Source organism: Oncorhynchus kisutch, linkage group LG5 (assembly GCF_002021735.2).
Source record: "Oncorhynchus kisutch isolate 150728-3 linkage group LG5, Okis_V2, whole genome shotgun sequence".
Lineage (NCBI taxonomy): Eukaryota > Metazoa > Chordata > Actinopteri > Salmoniformes > Salmonidae > Oncorhynchus > Oncorhynchus kisutch.
The window spans coordinates 35122101-35140684 of NC_034178.2; the positions used below are offsets into that span (position 1 = coordinate 35122101).

Consider the following 18584-nt stretch of genomic DNA (forward strand, 5'->3'; position numbering starts at 1 on the left):
CCTGTTGCTGACAGGTGTATACAATCGATTACACTGCCATGCAATCTCCATAGACAAACATTGGCAGTAGAATGGCCTTACTGAAGAGCTCAGTGACTTTCAACTTGGCACCGTCATAGGATGTCACCTTTCCAACAAGTCAGTTCATCAAATTTCTGCTCTGCTAGAGCTGCAGCAGTCAACTGTAAGTGCTGTTATTGTGAAGTGGAAAGGTCTAGCAGCAACAACGGCTCAGACGCGAAGTGGTAGGCCACACAAGCACACAGAACGGGACCGCCAAGTGCTGAAGCACGTAAAAATGGTCTGTCCTTGGTTGAAGCACTCACTACCGAGTTCCAAACGGATTCCGGAAGTAACGTCAGCACAAGAACTGTTCGTTGGGAGCTTCATGAAATGGGTTTCCATGGCCGAGCAGCCCCACACAAGCCTAAGATCCCAATGCGCAATGTCAAGCATCAGCTGGTGTGATGTAAAGCTCCCCGGCCATGGGACTTTGGAGCAGTGGAAACGCGTTGTCTGGAGTGATCAATCACGCTTCGCCATCTGGCAGTCCAACGGACGAATCTGGGATGAATTGGAATGCCGACTGCGAGCCAGGCCTAATCATCCAACATCAGTGCCCCACCTCACTAATGCTTGTGGCTGAATGGAAGCAAGTCCCCGCAGCAATGTTCCAGCATCCAGTGGAAAGCCTAAAGGGGGAACCAATTCCATATTAATGCCCATGGTTTTGTAATGAGATGTTCGATGAGCAGGTGTCCACAGCATACTTTTGGTCATGTAGTCTAGGAACCCCACAACAGAGACAACCCAAGCAGGAGTGGCAGAGCGATGGGGGACCTGCAGGGACACCTCTGAGGTTAAAGACCCAGCTGTCATCATGAGACAGCTGAACGCAACTCCCTGATCTGAGACACTATGTCTACCAGCTGCACATACCACCCACTACCACCCTACCCTACCCTCCGCCGTCTCCCCACCCAGCTAGGAGGCACTGGGGCTGGGGACAGACACCGGGACCCCTGGTTTCCAGACTGTAGGACATGGTGACAGAGAGAGACCATCCCAGTGTGGGGTCAGAGAGAAACGCCTGTGGAATCTGAACTGTGCTTCTACATGTGTTCATATGGAACCAGATACAGCATCAGAACACACTCCTTGGATTACAGTAATACAAATCCCACATCCTCTCAATCACACATCCTCTTAACACTGATCTGGAGGTGCGCCACAGGAGCCACAGAACCAACATGCTCACATTGCTGACTTTCATAGTCAAGGTTAATGGATCCTTTAGGTCAACCGATACGCATGCTTGTCATGCCAGAGACTAGTGCACATGGTGGCACTGGCCGTTTATCAGAGCAATGAAAGGCTTCTCAGCATAGAAATCTGTACATGAAGACATCTAGGTCCAGTAACATGGTAATGCTTAGATCAGGTTTAAAATAAAACCAGAGCTTGGACTTGCTGTTCTAGTTTTAAAAAATGATTTAAAAAAGTAGGTCTAATCTAGTTTTTTTGAGGACACCATAAAACTTTTACTTTACAAGGGAGAGAGTGAAAACTGGGACAGAGAGAAAGAGGGATAGAGAGAAAGAAATAAGGACAGTCACAACAAGCACCAGCCACCCAGACCCATTTAACAAGATGCTTAAAGTTCAACGTAGTACTTTTTAACTGGAAAAACGACACAATAAGAGTGACTTCAGTCAACATCTGGCAAGAACTAAGAAATGATCTTACCAAGCCAGGCGCATAGAGATGAAAAAGAGAACAAGTCTTATTCCCAATGTCTTTAAAGCGCTGCTGTTAGTCCCATCCACCGATTGCACAGACAGATGAAAGTGTTAGAGCCTGTGTCAGACCTAGAAACATCCAGTCAACATGTGACTCATTTAAACTCAACTATTTCAACCACAGACTCCTCCTCAATGTACTGGTGATATACTTACAATGACTCAGAGTGAAGCCCATGTGATGATAACCAGGTTGGATTTACTTTTGCTTTAATTCGCAGAGCTGAGTAGGGAAGGTTTGAATCTTCGTCAAAATAAGAGACTCAGGGCTTCATTAATTTGGCTACGTAAGGAATAGCGCCTGAAATCTGGATACCATTAGCCCATATCTTGACACAGAAAGAATATGTCAACATAGAAATGTCTATATAATAGATATCTATTTCATGAGAATCTCTAGGTAGACTTACACACGTTGTGCAATGGCGATTGCGCACCAATCCGTAACAACACGTTTAAAGTGTGTTTGATCTTCGCCTGACTGCCTTGGATTGAATCGTGTTAGTCTTTTGAGTGTAGCTATATCATTAGCGGCTAATGAAAAGGCACATACTATTCTTTTGGTAACTTAGTTCACTATTCACCATACCTTCACTTCCTCTTCAGAGATAGCTCACAGATCAGTTGCCCCTAAGGCCACTTGTGATTAACGGAGGGCCTTTCTTCCTTTTGTGGCCCATTCTAACCCTGGGGCAACCCACAGGATAATGGGTTGCTATGACCCATATGTGAACCACCCCTAGTCACTACTGGGATACCTTACAGATCTCTGTCGTGCCTTCAACAAGTAGGGCACTTCCCCTACAGTTCATCTGTCCCATGGAACTCCAAAACACTACAGGACAAGCTACAGGGCAAGCTAACCCAACTTCTACCCCACATGCATCCCCTCTACATACACACACAGGTCATCTGTTCCCCATTCAACCTTACGCAATCAGGGTCAGAGGTCAGAGGGTAGGAGAGTCTTGCTGGCCATGGCGAGGTCCTCCACATGGCTGAGGTTTGAAACCCAGGACCCAGGCAGAGAGCAGGGGCCAGGGGGAAGTGAAGAGACACACAGACAACTATAGGAACAGCAGTCTCCCGTTTAAAACTAACTGGAATACACTTGACCCCAAGCTACCCATGTTATATTCAGCCCCACTCTCCCTTATACACTCACAGCCAATTGCGGAGCAGTAAGGTGCATTTAACCATTCAGCTATTAAAAACTCTTGGTTTAAAATGGTGCAGTTCCCGCATATTTAGGAGTTGATAATAAATAATAAATGAATAAATAAAGTGGTAACGGGATGCTGGGAACCCCCTCTTTCTAACAAAGGCCATTAAACCAACTGTTTTCCCCATGATTGCAGTATGAATTGTTGTGCATTGACTGCTTGTCAGAATGCATGTTTCCCTTCCTATGGTACTCGCAACTTCAATGTGCCTAGAGAGGAATATTAATCTCACACAGAATGCACAACAACAAATCGACTAGGTAAATAGATCAACTATGGACTTGTCTGAATTTTCTATTCATTACTCATTTATTTTGCAAGGGAGAATTAAACGTGTACTGGTCTAGTATCTTCAAAGTGCGCCCCGGCTGTTCCATATTTGTTTGCGTGGTGGCAATGAGCTTGCAAGGGCGCAGCGCCACAACTAAATGACTGCAGCGGAAACACTGCATCTGTTGTGAAATCCACAATCCAGTACAGAGGTCGTAAGCAAGGTGATCGCCAACCATTTACTGTTTAAAAAGATCAGAATCCCTTACTCTAGTACTTCTGGACATGTTGACCTAAGGAGTTTAAGGCATTTTCCTGATTAGCTGTACAGGGTCAGAATACCCAGAAATTCCCAGGCCATGTGATAAGAGTAACAGATTTAACGTGCGCGAGCGAGAGAAAAAGCTGTATAAACTAAACAGTGCTTAGGATAACACAGTTGGTGTGTAAACACAGGGTTTCCCAAAGTCGGTCCTGAGTCCCCCTCTGGGTGCTCATTTTGGTTTTTGCCTTTGTACTACACAGCTGATTCAAATAATCAAAGCTTGATGATGAATTGGTTCATTTGATCAGCTGTGTAGAGCTTGGGCAAAAACCAAAACATGCACCCAGGAGGGGCCCCAGGACAGAGTTTGGGAAACCCTGTGTTAACAGGCAGATAGATATTGTAAGACCACTCCTCCGATGTATTTATAGAACTAAAAGGAAACTGGGATTGGAACAACTGATTGTCAAGTTTCCTCTGAACACTTTTCTCTCAAACGTCATCATCAACTGTTGAAATGCACATGAATTTCTGAACAGATTCAACAAAGTAAGAAAAGGGAACTTGGTCAAACTGAAGTAGACATTATGCACACATAGCTGAATGTCAAGAAACCCCATGTTCAGCATGGAATACATGAATGCCCAGACTACTTCTGTCCTGGAATATAAATGAATGATGCTTCTGTAAAAAGAGCGTACACTTTCCTCAAGACAAATCTTTGAACAAACTAAGGCTATCTGGTGCATCTCTCAATAGAGCACTACATGCCCTACGAAGCCTTCCACACTACTGAACTGGCAGAGCCTTCCACACTACTGAACTGGCAGAGCCTTCCACACTACTGAACTGGCAGAGCCTTCCACACTACTGAACTGGCAGAGCCTTCCACACTACTGAACTGGCAGAGCCTTCCACACTACTGAACTGGCAGAGTTTCTTAAAGGAAAATGTCAACACAATTCTACTTCATTCTCAATCTCCAGCACCTCCCCAACATCAACATATGTTTTGTATTACAAAAGGAAGATGAGCGTTGAATCGCGGTTTTAACCAATTATGAGTAGGTGTTACATAATAATTAGTTAATGATGTCATTGGAAACAGTTCCTCTATATTTTTTACTCCAAAACATAGAAACGCACCATTTGTATACTGTAGGTTGATGTTGGGGTGGTGCTGGAGAATATGAAGTTGAAAATGTTTGAAATGTCCCTTTGATCATGACTAGGCTCAGCTATTAATCAGCCAGACAGTGAAGAAGAGAAGAGCACAGGTCCCGAAATGTTCCTCTCCAACCCCAAACATGAAACAAACTCTGTTTTCATCCATTTATTGTTTGTCACATTCCATCTTCTCTCCTCATTGCATGGTGGGATCTAATTACAAGCCCAGAGAGAGAGACCAGTGAAAACCACCATATGGCTAAGTGGGGTGCAAAGCCCAGAAGAGTTTAAGACTCTTCAGCTCCACCCAGAGACACAGATGCCCATTGTTTTGGGGAGACATGGAGACTTCTGGGAAACATTGACTCATTAGGGATGACTGCAGAGTGGTGGAGATTCCTGGGGAGTAAATGCTTCTAAAAAGGATGGAATGTCAAAGAGTCAGGCAGGCTCAGCAATCCGTGAGCAATTAGTTCCCCTTCCACCTTACGCAATCAGGGTCAGAGGGTAGGATAGTCCTTCTGACCCCAGCGAGGTAAAGTCCTCCACGTGGCTGAGGATTGATGCCCAGGACCCAGGTAGAGAGCAGAGGGGCCAGGGGGAAGTGAAGAAACACAGACAACTCTAGGGTCCCCTGTTAATTAAGAACTAACTGGAATGTAGAAGTTCTATATAGTATGTTATTACCCAAGAACAGACAACACTCCTTTCCTCTGAAATGTTATTAAAGGGGACCTCAGTCATGTTTTGTCTACGGTGGTATGGTTTCCCCCACCAGAGACCCCCATTGGTCTTTGATGGCAAGGGGCCTCGTGTTGTTTTAGGAAAAATAAATGAGCGTATATGGGGCTGGATTAGAGCGTAGTGGCAGTGAGCAGCACACAGGGGCACTGAGACAGCACTAGTGGCCATGGGCCAGGGGAAATAGAGCTGGCATGTGTGGAATCTGCCTCTCAAGGGGAGATGCTGGTTTGGATTCTGCCACCGCGCTGAGCACACGATAGGGTCTTTGAATGGCCCTTACTGTTAGGTGCCTTTCTACCAACGTGAAGGGAGAGGGGAATGTCATGCACTTTATGACTGCACCCGTCTTCACATTTGGTAGCAATTGCTTTAAAATGGTTGCGGTGTGATTCACAGAGAAAATTATGAAAACGTGGTGCATGTGGAATGTCAGGATAAGTGAGAGTGAAAATAAAGGAGTCTGAGGTAGCCTTACTTGTCAAATGGTCTCATGCCAAAAGCATTTTAAAGTCAGTATGCCACAATGGGATAACAAATATGTTTTTGCGATTACCATATGGCCTCTTTCCTGAAACATGATTCTCTAATAGTAAAAATAGTCCTCCCTATCAACAGTAATTTGGTTCAATAGCAAAACAAAGAGATCAGACGTACCTCAGTGACTCCTTGCTTTCGTCCGAGCTGTTGTCTCCCTGAGCTGGTCTTCTGTCCACCACTGTGTCTGAAGTCTCTCTCTCACTTGGGGTCTCAGGGGTTCTGGGGACAGGCTTACTATCCTCTGGACGAGGGGTGCGGTGTCCCTGGCTGCCTGTACTCCCCAGGCTTCCTGGTTCATGGTGCTCTGGGAGAGGGGTGCTGTGTCCCTGGCTGTCTGTACTCCCCGCTCCATAATGCTCTGGAGGAGGGGTGCGGTGTCCCTGGCTGTCTGTACTCCCCAGGCTTCCTGCTCCATAATGCTCTGGATGAGGGGTGCGGTGTCCCTGGCTGTCTGTACTCCCCAGGCTTCCTGCTCCATAATGCTCTGGATGAGGGGTGCGGTGTCCCTGGCTGTCTGTACTCCCCGCTCCATAATGCTCTGGATGAGGGGTGCGGTGTCCCTGGCTGTCTGTACTGCCCAGGCGTCCTGGTTCATGGTGCTCTGGACAAGGGGTACGGTGTCCCTGGCTGTCTGTACTCCCCGCTCCATAATGCTCTGGACGAGGGGTGCGGTGTCGCTGGCTGCCTGTACTCCCCAGGCTTCCTGGTTCATGGTGCTCTGGACGAGGGGTGCGGTGTCCCTGGCTGTCTGTACTCCCCGCTCCATAATGCTCTGGACGAGGGGTACGGTGTCCCTGGCTGTCTGTACTCCCCGCTCCATAATGCTCTGGATGAGGGATGCGGTGTCCCTGGCTGTCTGTACTCCCCGCTCCATAATGCTCTGCAAGAGGGGTGCGGTGTCGCTGGCTGCCTGTACTCCCCAGGCTTCCTGGTTCATGGTGCTCTGGACGAGGGGTGCGGTGTCCCTGGCTGTCTGTACTCCCCACTCCATAATGCTCTGGATGAGGGATGCGGTGTCCCTGGCTGTCTGTACTCCCCGCTCCATAATGCTCTGGACGAGGGGTGCGGTGTCGCTGGCTGCCTGTACTCCCCAGGCTTCCTGGTTCATGGTGCTCTGGATGAGGGGTGCGGTGTCCCTGGCTGTCTGTACTCCCCACTCCATAATACTCTGGATGAGGGGTGCGGTGTCCCTGGCTGTCTGTACTCCCTGCTCCATAATGCTCTGGACGAGGGGTGCGGTGTCCCTGGCTGCCTGTACTCCCCAGTCTACCTGTTCCAGGCTCCCTGTCCCTCTCTCCAGTTCCCCCGGCCCGCTTGGCCTCAGAGCAGCGCTTCATAGCCTGTAGTTGGGAGAGGGGAACTATGTCGCCCCCTTGGGGTCGGTGCCAGACAGTCTGGCGTCCTACGGAGTTGTAGTAGTAGAAGCGGCCGCTCTGGGGGTCAAATAGCTCCCACCACTGGTTGCCGTCAGCCTGACGTACGGGAGCGCCTAAGGGAGGGTCCCAGCCGCATTCGCCAGTGGCCAGGTTCACATACATGCGCTCCCGAGAGCGTGGCTCCAGGATCTCCACCCAATCTGGACTAAAAAACAGACACAGAAAATAATGTTGTTAGGACTGAGAGTAACGAGAAAAACAGCTTTGATGCGATTAATAACAAAACACTTTGTTCAGTATGGAAATCCTACTGATATGACCATCCCTGTTAAATGCTTATCCGATAACCTGCACACAAGTTAAAGTCAAAAACGTACTACAAAGCAAACACCCTTACAAGACCCATATGTATAGTGAATGTTTGTGACCACAACACGTGTCCATCTGTGTGTGAGTGCTATAGAATGCTGGTTCAGCAGTGATGTCATCCCTCTGGTGGGCTGAGGAGCAGCGGGAGTAGCTCTGTGCGTCTGTGATCTGACTAAGGGACAGGTGGACCCGCTCTGTACGGCACTAGGACCACAGCCGGCAGGCCTGGAGAGCACCATCCGAGCCAACAGCACCACACAGGGCATGGCATGAGGATCATTAGCAGCTAACTCAGCAGAACACAGAGGGCTGGGAAGGGGCTGGGAGGCATTTGAGACTGGCCCACATACACACACAGACAGGGTACAGAGGAATGTGTCATTGAGAAAGGGGGCAACCTGTCAGATTGAGGAGATACATTTGGGTCATGTTTCCCTTTGAGAAATCCCTTATATGGTCTCTTTTGATCTAGTTCTCTGATGCAGAGCAACTTCAAGTGTGCCAATGAATCCATGAGGGACCCACAGCCAGCCTGTCGTGTCCTTATAGTCGGCTGAGAACCCGGTTCGGGGCTAGGTTGAGGAGGCAGGAGGTAGAGACAGGGCATTGGAGAAGAACCTCAGGAGGCATGGGCCCTCAGATCTTCAAAAGTTATACAGCTGAACCATTGAGAGCATCTTGACTGGGTGCATCACTGCTTGGTATTGCAACTGCTTGGCATCCGACCGCAAGGTGCTACAGAGGGTAGTGCGTACGGACCAAAATAAGAATTTGTTCTTAACTGACTTGCCTAGTTAAATAAAGGTAAAATAAAAATAAACTCCCTATCCCCCAGTAGCGATGACTGATAGTATAGTTTTACCATAATCCGGCCTCAAACTCTCTCTGACCTGTTTGACTTAGCTCTGATTGGTTGCCATGTCAGTTGCTAGGGTGCCGGACACCCTTCGGACTCTCCAGGTCACACTTCTCAGTCTCTTCCAAGCAGTTGCGGAGAGAGCAGAAAACTCCTACACCTATGCCCTACTCAACACAACTGGACTTCTGTGGACTGGGATGGTGTGCATGCACAAAGGGAGTTGCATGACATGTATATTGTTCTCCAAAGTTAGTTGTATTGTATGTTTACTTTGTTATGTAATGTGTGCAGGTAGCATATACATTTATCAACCAGGTCATTCAAGATTGAAGTAGAATTGGACGTCTATCCATGTCCTGAGGAAGTCGGGAAGGGGCAACAGTGAGCACTATTACCATCAAGTAGGCTTGGGTTTTGCTAGGGTGTTGTGGACAGGGGTGGTGGATGGGCGTACTCCCATGACTCTGGATCAGAAGGTTGCGCGTTCGATCCTAGTCCTGGACACAGGTTAGTAATTTTTGTTTTTAACCGTTTCCCAAACCTTAACTAATCGGAATGAGTGCTTAAACTTAATCCTTAACTTCAACATTTGGAGAAATGGAATGATACCGAGCAGCAAGAGCAACAAAAATTATTCCAAATGTGACGTTTGAAGAACGTGGATGGTCTAATTCTGCAGTGAGACGGAGCTTGTTGACATGTATACATTGTTTCTATTGTTAAAAGCTGTTGCTCTATTTGTGCTATTAGTTATTGCATTGTGTAAAGTGTGTTCATTACCTCCGTTTCTGTCCATTAGAGAACCACAACCATTCCAGTACATCCCCATGTACCTGAATGTTTGTGTGTGTAAATAAAGTTCCTGTGTGTGTTAACACTTGGGTTGCTTTATTCCCCTTTAACTGGGGGGCGGTGTCAGTGGTTGACAGACCAGTAAATGCATAGAGCCGGGTTTTTTTTCTTCAAGTGTACTCCCAGATCATCATGGACGAGAGTATTTGACCATTTCCCTACAATTTGGGATACATGGCCAGAGAACATGTGGTGAAGGGGGGGAGCAGGGTGTCTGGCACGGGCCACAGTACACAACACATGCCCAACACATGCCACCCGCACCCCCAGCCTCAAAATAGCCTCAGAAGAGAAGAATACCAGCCAAGTCGACAGGACTGCCTTTGCATTGGGCATAAAGCTCAGTGGAAACTATCTGTATGCGTTCCCCTCGTCACTGCCAGGTTAACATCCAGGGGGACAGGGGCCCTCCACATGATCCCTGCCTGTGTGGAGTCAGTGTGAATGTTTCTGCTGTCTGTTGGGAGACCATCTGCCTCCCACTCTGAACAAGGACACATAATTCCCTGTCACAGCTTACATGACTGTAATTAACATGACCCACCTCTTCAAGAAGAGAGACGAATAAATCTAACTTAACCCTGTTTTCTTTGAGCTTCTGCAGTCAAAGAATGTAAGAGTCCACATACATCATTATGTGAGAGAGAGAATGAGTGTGTGAGCTAGAGAGAGAAAGACAGACAGACAATGTAAACATGTTTCACATGCAAATAAAGCCTCTTTGAATTGAGAGTTTGATGTGATGAGGGATAGGCATGATGGAGGGGGGGGGGGGTTTACAAGTCTAGCTAATCACAAAAGAGAATTCCTGCAGTGAGGCACCATGGATAGTTTCAGTCGAGGAGGGGATGACTTTTATACTGATGGATCAAAAGCTTAATGGGCGGGAAGCGGGTGGAAATAAAAGGGACAGTCAAACTAGAGACATGAGCAGTCAATAGTCCTATCCCACACACCCACTCCTCAGCCTCCCTCCAGTCTCCCAAGGAGGCATTACCTTACAGCAGCAAGCAGAGTAGTGGGGGTGTGTGTAGCATAGGACTATTGACTGCTTATGCCTCCAGTTTGACTGTCACAATATTATCTTTGCTCTAGTCAGTTGTACCTGCACCAAAACGCCAGTATTTTTCCTTCAAGCTTGTTCTTCATATTTTTTAAATAGTAAGCCAATTTGTTTTCTTATGGCTCTCTTCCCCTCTGCAGCAGACATGGTGAGCAATGTGCTTGGAACATCGAATCGCAATAAAAAAAATAGTATCGGCACGTACGTATCGTGACAATATCGCAATGTGAGGTCCCTGGCAATTCCCAGCCCTAAAACAGAGCACTTCACTTTGGATTCAACCCTGTCAAAGTCACGTTTTTGGCATTACATTATTGTAATGAGAGAGAAAAAAAATCGGAAAGAGAAAACACAGCAGCGGAGAGATGTTGTGAACACGTACATAAGACACCACCATGTAAACGTGCTGACAGGAAACCGGGCGTTAAAGGTCATGTGCATAGGCCATAGTTAGATGTGTAGGAGCAGCGTGGGGTACAGGGGATGCATAATGGACTTTCCACCAGGGTAAATAAACAGTAGGATACAAAGTGGAACCAGCATCTCGCTGACAGCCGCTGATAAGCAGGAAGATGGACTGGCGGTCAGGTATTGGAATTCTTGGAAGATGTATTCTGGGAACTCTTATACAAGATCAACACCCTCCCCGATATCTAACTATGTGATGTGTAACATCGCCCAGCCACTCAAGTTCACTGTGCAGAGCAGAGATCGACCCTCTTTCAAATGGTTGGTGAGATAGGGTTGAACTGTTACAGTGTTACTCGATGGTCAAACGAATCTGTTCCACTAGAGCCAGTCGCTGAGTTAGAAGTGTGAGTATGCAGTTGGCATACTCAATAGAAAATCACTGGGCAAAAAGGGCCCATATCAGGGGATATCTTCACATGACACGTTTTTGATATTCTAGAGAATACAGATAATTTCCAATACATATTGAGTTTTGTGGATATGCACCATATCCTGACAAATTCTGAATCCACATGTGTCTTTTAGACATATGATATTGGGATTACTCATGGGCATTTCCTACGGCAGGATGTGCTCATTAGATATCCGGAGGCAGGCCTATGTGAACATCTTATTTTCTCTATATGATGACAAATCACGGCCGGTTAGGGATCCCGGCGCAGCGGTCTAAGGCACTGCATCTCAGTGCTAGAGGCGTCACTACAGACCGTGGTTCGATTCCAGGCTGTATCACAACCGGCCGTGATTGGGAGTCCCATAGGGCGGCCCACAATTGGCCCAGCATCGTCCGGGATAGGGTTTGGCCCGTGAAGGCCTTCATTGTAAATAAGAATTTGTTCTTAACTGACTTGCCTTGTTAAATAAAGGTTAAATAAAAAAATGAACTGACAGTAGGTCTACATAGTATATGCTCTTGAGTGACGGCCACATCAGGATCTTGATATGCTAAATAAGGACAATTTGTGATTGCATTTTTTAATTTTTTTACAGAAATAAAAATGTTTGCCTTTCCATGCCTTGTATAGCCTACTACTGAATTTGGTGCAAATGTATGCTCAGATATGTCAACGTCATGTAAAGAAGCAGAATGATTTCCAGTGCCTGAACAGGTCAAATAATTTGGGCTCTAGACATTTCATAATTTGGATTTAGCCCATTTTTGATCAGACATACAGTACGAGGAGGAATATTACGTATGTAAGGATATCTATTGAAATGCTTTTTTTGTTGAGAATATTATAACTCTTTCAGGAGTTATAATATTCTACAAATATGTAAGCTGGAGCAAGCGCATCAGGGGAACTTATCTCACCCCAGTGATCTCCCTGGACTCATACGGTAGCAGGGAGATTTGAGGTCCGGATTGGATGCATGTAGAAACTGTCCCATTACAGCTCTGTATATGAAATAAGGAAATGCGTATCTGGAGCATGTCTACTCCTTACAGTATATCTAATAAAATGAGATAAGGGGGTCTTTACCTAGCAGGGTCTTGTAGATGACCTGGAGCCAGTGGGTTTGGCGACGAGTACGAAGCGAGGGCCAGCCAACAAGAGGGTACAGGTCTCAGTGGTGGGTAGTACATGGGGATTTGGTGACAAAACAGATGGCACTGTGATAGACCGCATCCAATTTATTGAGTAGGGTATTGGAGGCTATTTTGTAAATGACATCGCCAAAGTCGAGGATCGGTAGGATGGTCAGTTTTACGAGGGTATGTTTGGCAGCATGAGTGAAGGATGCTTTGCTGCGAAATAGGAAGCCAATTCTAGATTTAACTTTGGATTGGAGATGTTTGATGTGAGTCTGGAAGGAGAGCTTACAGTCTAATCAGACACCTAGGTATTTGTAGTTGTCCACATATTCTAAGTCAGAACCGTCCAGAGTAGTGATGCTGGACGGGCGAGCAGGTGCAGGCAGCGATCGGTTGAAGAATATGCATTTAGTTTTACTTGTATTTAAGAGCAGTTGGAGGCCACAGAAGGAGAGTTGTATGGCATTGAAGCTCGTCTGGAGGGTTGTTAACACAGTGTCCAAAGAAGGGCCAGAAGTATACAGAATGGTGTCGTCTGCGTAGAGGTGGATCAGAGACTCACCATCAGCAAGAGCGACATCATTGATGTATACAGAGAAGAGAGTCGGCCCAAGAATTGAACCTTGTGGCACCCCCATAGAGACTGCCAGAGGCCCGGACAACAGGCCCTCCGATTTGACACACTGAACTCTATCAGAGAAGTAGTTGGTGAACCAGGCGAGGAAATCATTTGAGAAACCAAGGCTACCGAGTCTGCCGATGAGGATGTGGTGATTGACAGAGTCGAAAGCCTTGGCCAGGTCAATTAATACAGCCGCACAGTATTGTTTCTTATCAATGGCGGTTAATTAAGATATCGTTTAGGACCTTGAGCGTGGCTGAGGTGCACCCATGACCAGCTCTGAAACCAGATTGCGGTGGGATTCGAAATGGTCGGTAATCTGTTTGTTGACTTGGCTTTCGAAGACCTTAGAAAGGCAGGGTAGGATAGATATAGGTCTGTAGCAGTTTGGGTCAAGAGTGTTCCCCCCTTTGAAGAGGGGGATGACCGCAGCTGCTTTCCAATCTTTGGGAATCTCAGACGACACGAAAGAGAGGTTGAACAGGCTAGTAATAGGGGTTGCAACAATTTCGGCAGATAATTTTAGAAAGAAAGGGTCCAGATTGTCTAGCCCAGCTGATTTGTAGGGGTCCAGATTTTGCAGCTCTCTCAGAACATCAGCTGAGTGGATTTGGGAGAAGGAGAAATGGGGAAGGCAGGGTACAGTGCAGTTGACCGGGATAGGGCTAGCCAGGTGTAAAGCATGACCAGCTGTAGAAAAATGCTTATTGAAATATGTGAAGCATAGACATAATACACCTACTATGCCACAGGTAAGACAGTGCTTAAGATAAAATGGCAACATATATCCTAATACTGGTGTTTGGTTCTTATTATTTTCTAGATCTGATAACACATTCACACTCTCTCCATGGAAGGCACACGGGCTCTTTATCTCCAATCTGGGTCAAGGAGACGTCTATGCACCAAGTGGTTATTCTAGAATGACAAAAAAAATACTCAAAAACACCTCCCCAAACAGAAAACACGACAGAGCATTGCAACAAGACCAACATAAACATACGCACACTCTCTCCTCCATCCTGTTTCTCCTAGCCACTATGTGTCAGACGTCTCATTCTCAATAATAACTTCATCCACAACCCACAATTTACAGTTGGCCCAAAATAACTTGATGTTGAATGGCATTTCCCGAGAAGGCAGAACAGCATTCTACTCATGGAATCTGCTCCATTGTTTTAAAACAACCCAAAGTATAGATGACAGTTTTCCCAGCAGTGAAAAACATAGGAGTGGACATTGCATTGTCTGAAAATAGGGCAACACAGTTCTGTCATTGTTTAGTTTTGGCTTTCAATCAAATTCAAATTCCAGTATAGCTCAAATCGATTCCCTCAAAGATAAACTATTGTGAAAAAAAAGGTTTTCCTCCAAGTACCTCAGCCACAATGAAGTGAAGAGACAGGAGACTATAGCCCTGTATAGAACACTGTCTCTAACAGGAGACATACAAGTTGATGTAAAGACAGATGGTCTAAAGGCTGAAGAACAGAAATCTAAACCAATGGGGAATAACTGCATGTGTATATCTAAATTCATTGGAAATAGGACTAAATCCATCAGTGACCAACTTAAAACAGCCATTTAACGTTTACTGCCCTCGTAAACCAACATCTAACCTCGCCTAACAACAGGTTATTCAGGGAGACTCTGCCCTGTCTCCTGAGTACCAGCCCAGGCTGATGTTTCAAACATGGGCTGTCATTTAGCTAACCTAGCACTCCATCCACCAATGCCAAACTAAGTCAGCCTGAGTGTATTTACAGACCTACTATTTCCTATCTGAAGACATAAAATATTCTTTCTGCTCAGATACTGGTTTTATAAATAACAAACTCAGCTAAATTCAGAGTTAAAATCCTCCTTACTCACCTTGCAAAACAGGTTACTGAGGTCCTTTGGAAATGTGTCAGAGGCTGGAATCAGACAATATAAAGACAACAAACCTTCTTCTATAAGCCATCCAGCCCAGTCGTGCGAGCAGCGGCATACACCTCAAAAGAAAAAGGCCACCTTCTGTTTGATTATGTGTTACGTTCAAAGTCTATACAGCATAGCTGCCAGGCAACCTGCTTATCCAAATATTGTAAAACATAATGTGTTGTAAAGACAGACAGTGTGCTGTACTCGACAGTAGCCCCATTAGCAGTAGGGATGTGATAACAAATTGACAATTTATCTTAAATGCTTAAACTGCCCTTTTTTTTTATTGGTTTTCCTTTATTAAGACAATAACAAAAACAGAAATTGTCATGTGAACAATGCAGAATATGATCCTATTGCGTATGGTGGTCCTATTGCATAGGATCGCTAGTGGGCAATGAAGTTCTATATACTGAATCTCAAAGCGAACACTTGGCCCATAAGCAAGTTGCCACTCGAGTCTTCAAGAGATTTGGCGAAAATTAACATTGAGATGATGTGCACCTGATGTCCCAACTGCCACATCAATATTCCAAAATCAATATCCATTTGCGCACAGTGTCTCCCATGACATGTCTTGTGCATGACTTACTCACTATTAAAATACAGGCACTGGGGCAGACAGCATATACTCTGCTAGACAGTGAGAAAGTTAGCTAGCTTCACTGAGAAACACAGGGATGGAATGTCTAAGAATGTTAGGCAGTGCACCGATAAACAGTATGTAGTTTATAATTACGATAGTTTGACAGCTTGCTGATGAAGTTGTAGACATGTTTCTAGCAGTCAGTCCATACTTTAGCATGTTTCCAAAACACTAATCGCTGGCACCAATAGGTTGTAATGTTGGGTCAGCTAAAATCCCAGCGCAGCAGCCGACTCGAAACTGTACTAACTCAGGGTAGAGCTGTCTGTTCACTGCATTTCTCTGCCATTTTTCCAACATGCCGATACTGTGCAAGCGCTTTATATTCGTGGCAAATAATTTGAAAGATGCATATCTCCTACCATTACAGAATTGTTGCGTTAGTTTTTTATTTTATTTGTATTTTTCCCTTAGTGATGATGATCGGGACCTGCTTGTGGTAGTTCCCTGGTAACTGCACTGGAATTTTGTGGAAGAAAGTTTTTCTGATTAAGATTAACATTAACGTCCCAATTTTGTTTAAACGTTCACACCCCGAATTAGCAGTGTGTAATTCAGACTGTAGCATGTCCCCTTTAGTGTATAGTGTATGCTAGAGTTAGGGGCCCCCAGAACACACAGCATATCAATGTATCTGCAATGAACACAAGGGAGCTAACAGCTTAAGTAAACCAAGATGATGTATGTATGGATGTCAGGTGTAGGCTTATGGCCATTTACTACATTTAGAGTGATGTTTGATTAAAGTTCTAACACCTAGCCACTAGGCTTGGACGGTATCCAGGTTGTCATACCGACCTTGTTCTATCCTGGGATATTCAGTAATACCAGCACTGAACACAAGGAGCGCTATTTTAAGCAATGCAATCCCATGCAATCCCATAGCAAATGCTAGCTAAATGTTAATGACAAACTATTTCCAAGGACAGACATCCCAGCTCATAAAAGGTATACAAGTATCTCAAAAATGTTACTCAAAGTTTGCTGCATGCACAAAACAAATATTGGCTTTTGATCAAGGAGGGAATTCTCTGCTGTTGTTACCAAGAGGAGCTTGATTGCAAGAAGCTAACCACTTAGCTAGCTAAGAAGTTAGTAAACCAAATGGATAACTGCACAGCATTTAGCACATTTTAGACAGTTAACTTAAGAGTTCTAAGATATCAAACAGTGAGTGACTCACAAGGCTCTGGTCTCTCGTGGTTGTGTGCTTGTAAACTAACTACATGTGACTGGGGACTACCGATAAGCTTCAAAATGTAAAATAATGTGACAGGTGAAATGAACACGTTGCGCTTTATCTCCTAACATATTGCACAAGTTGACTGCAGGCATGTACTAAAAAGTAGCTACAAATATTCAAATGTATAAAAAATAAAACTTCAAAGTAGTAGTTTAAATGGTATTGAAAAACTATCCTTGTGGCCATTTCCAAATACCCCGGTATACGGCATACCATTGAAGACTACTAGCCACACATTTTCTGAATTAGGAATAGGATACAGAGTATTGGGTCACCATTGTACTGGACAGACACAGGGAGGAACCCACATCCAGGCTTGAGAGAACAATCAGAAGGAGAGGAGAGAGTGCACATGTTTCAGATGACATAGAACAGCCCTGCACCTGTCACACACATTCTTTGCTTCTATTGTTTTTCAACTCTAATTCCAACCGTCCCACCAATTCTCCTCATTGGCAACACAATAAATGGGAGGATTAAAACCTTGTGCTTCATTACATCTGTAGGCCTAACAGCAATGTGCTTTATATCAGGCCCTGAAGGCTGCATACTGTCTGCCCCTTTAGAATGTGAATGGGTTTATTTGCCATTGATTCTACTGTAGTGCTAAGAAGCCTGTTAAACTTCTTCCCCACTGCAGGAGTGCCCTGAGGATAAAGGTAATTGTGGTGAGGAGATTAATGAAGTATGGGATCTGTCCCTAGCCATTGGGGCATAGGGTTTCCCTCGTGGGACCGGGAAAGGAGCTCATGCGATGGTGACTTTAATGGAGTCGTGGAATCCTCAGACTAGGAAGCATTTGGTCGGATGTCTCTGGGTTATGGACTGTTTTTGTGGTCGTATAGGTGTGCTTCAATTGTTTTTGAAAAAAGGTTCTGGTGTCTTTCTTTCTGAAGTAGCCTACATCAGCATGACAGGACCATTGCTGATCACTTCTCCAAAAGGTTGTCAACCCCCCCCCAGTTGTTCATGTTCATTCCTCACACATCCTGAACACTGGGGGCCAGTGTGGGGTACTTTTTTATGGAGGATATGGCAGGCATGATAAAGCTGGCTTTGTGTTAAGAGATCAAATAAAGCACAGGAGCAGTGGTGGAAAAAGTACCCAATTGTTATACTTGAGTAAAAATAACTCTGGACGGTTCTGACTTAGAATATGTGGACAACTATAAATACCTAGGTGTCTGGCTAGACTGTAAACTCTCCTTCCAGACTCATATTAGGCATCTCCAATCCGAAATTAAATCTAGAATCGGATTCCTATTTCGCAACAGGCTTCCTTCACTCATGCTGCCAAACATACTGACTGACTATCCTACCGATCCTTGACTTCGGCGATGTCATTTACAAAATAGCCTCCAACACTCTACTCAGCAAATTGGATGTAGTCTATCACAGTGCCACTGCAACCTGTATGCTCACGTATGCTGGTTCTCGCTTCATATCCGTTGCCAAACCCACTGGCTCTGGGTCTTCTATAAGTCTTGCTAGGTAAAGCGCCGCCTTATCTCAGATCACTGGTCAACATAGCAACACCCATCCCTAGCACACGCTTCAGCAGGTATATTTTACTGGTCATCCGTAAAACCAACACCTCCTTTGGCCGCCTTTCCTTTCAGTTC

The 18584-nt window shown here is 45.4% G+C and overlaps 1 protein-coding gene across 2 annotated transcripts in view; it reads right to left on the reverse strand.

The window, feature by feature from the left end:
- LOC109891523 (rho GTPase-activating protein 39) overlaps positions 1–18584 on the reverse strand; it is a 52893-nt gene that overhangs the window by 24451 nt on the left and 9858 nt on the right. For both annotated transcript variants that reach the window (XM_031824965.1, XM_031824964.1), the window contains exon 2: positions 6122–7585. In XM_031824965.1, coding sequence (XP_031680825.1) covers positions 6122–7585 — 1464 coding nt within the window. The remainder of the gene's footprint in view (positions 1–6121; positions 7586–18584) is intronic.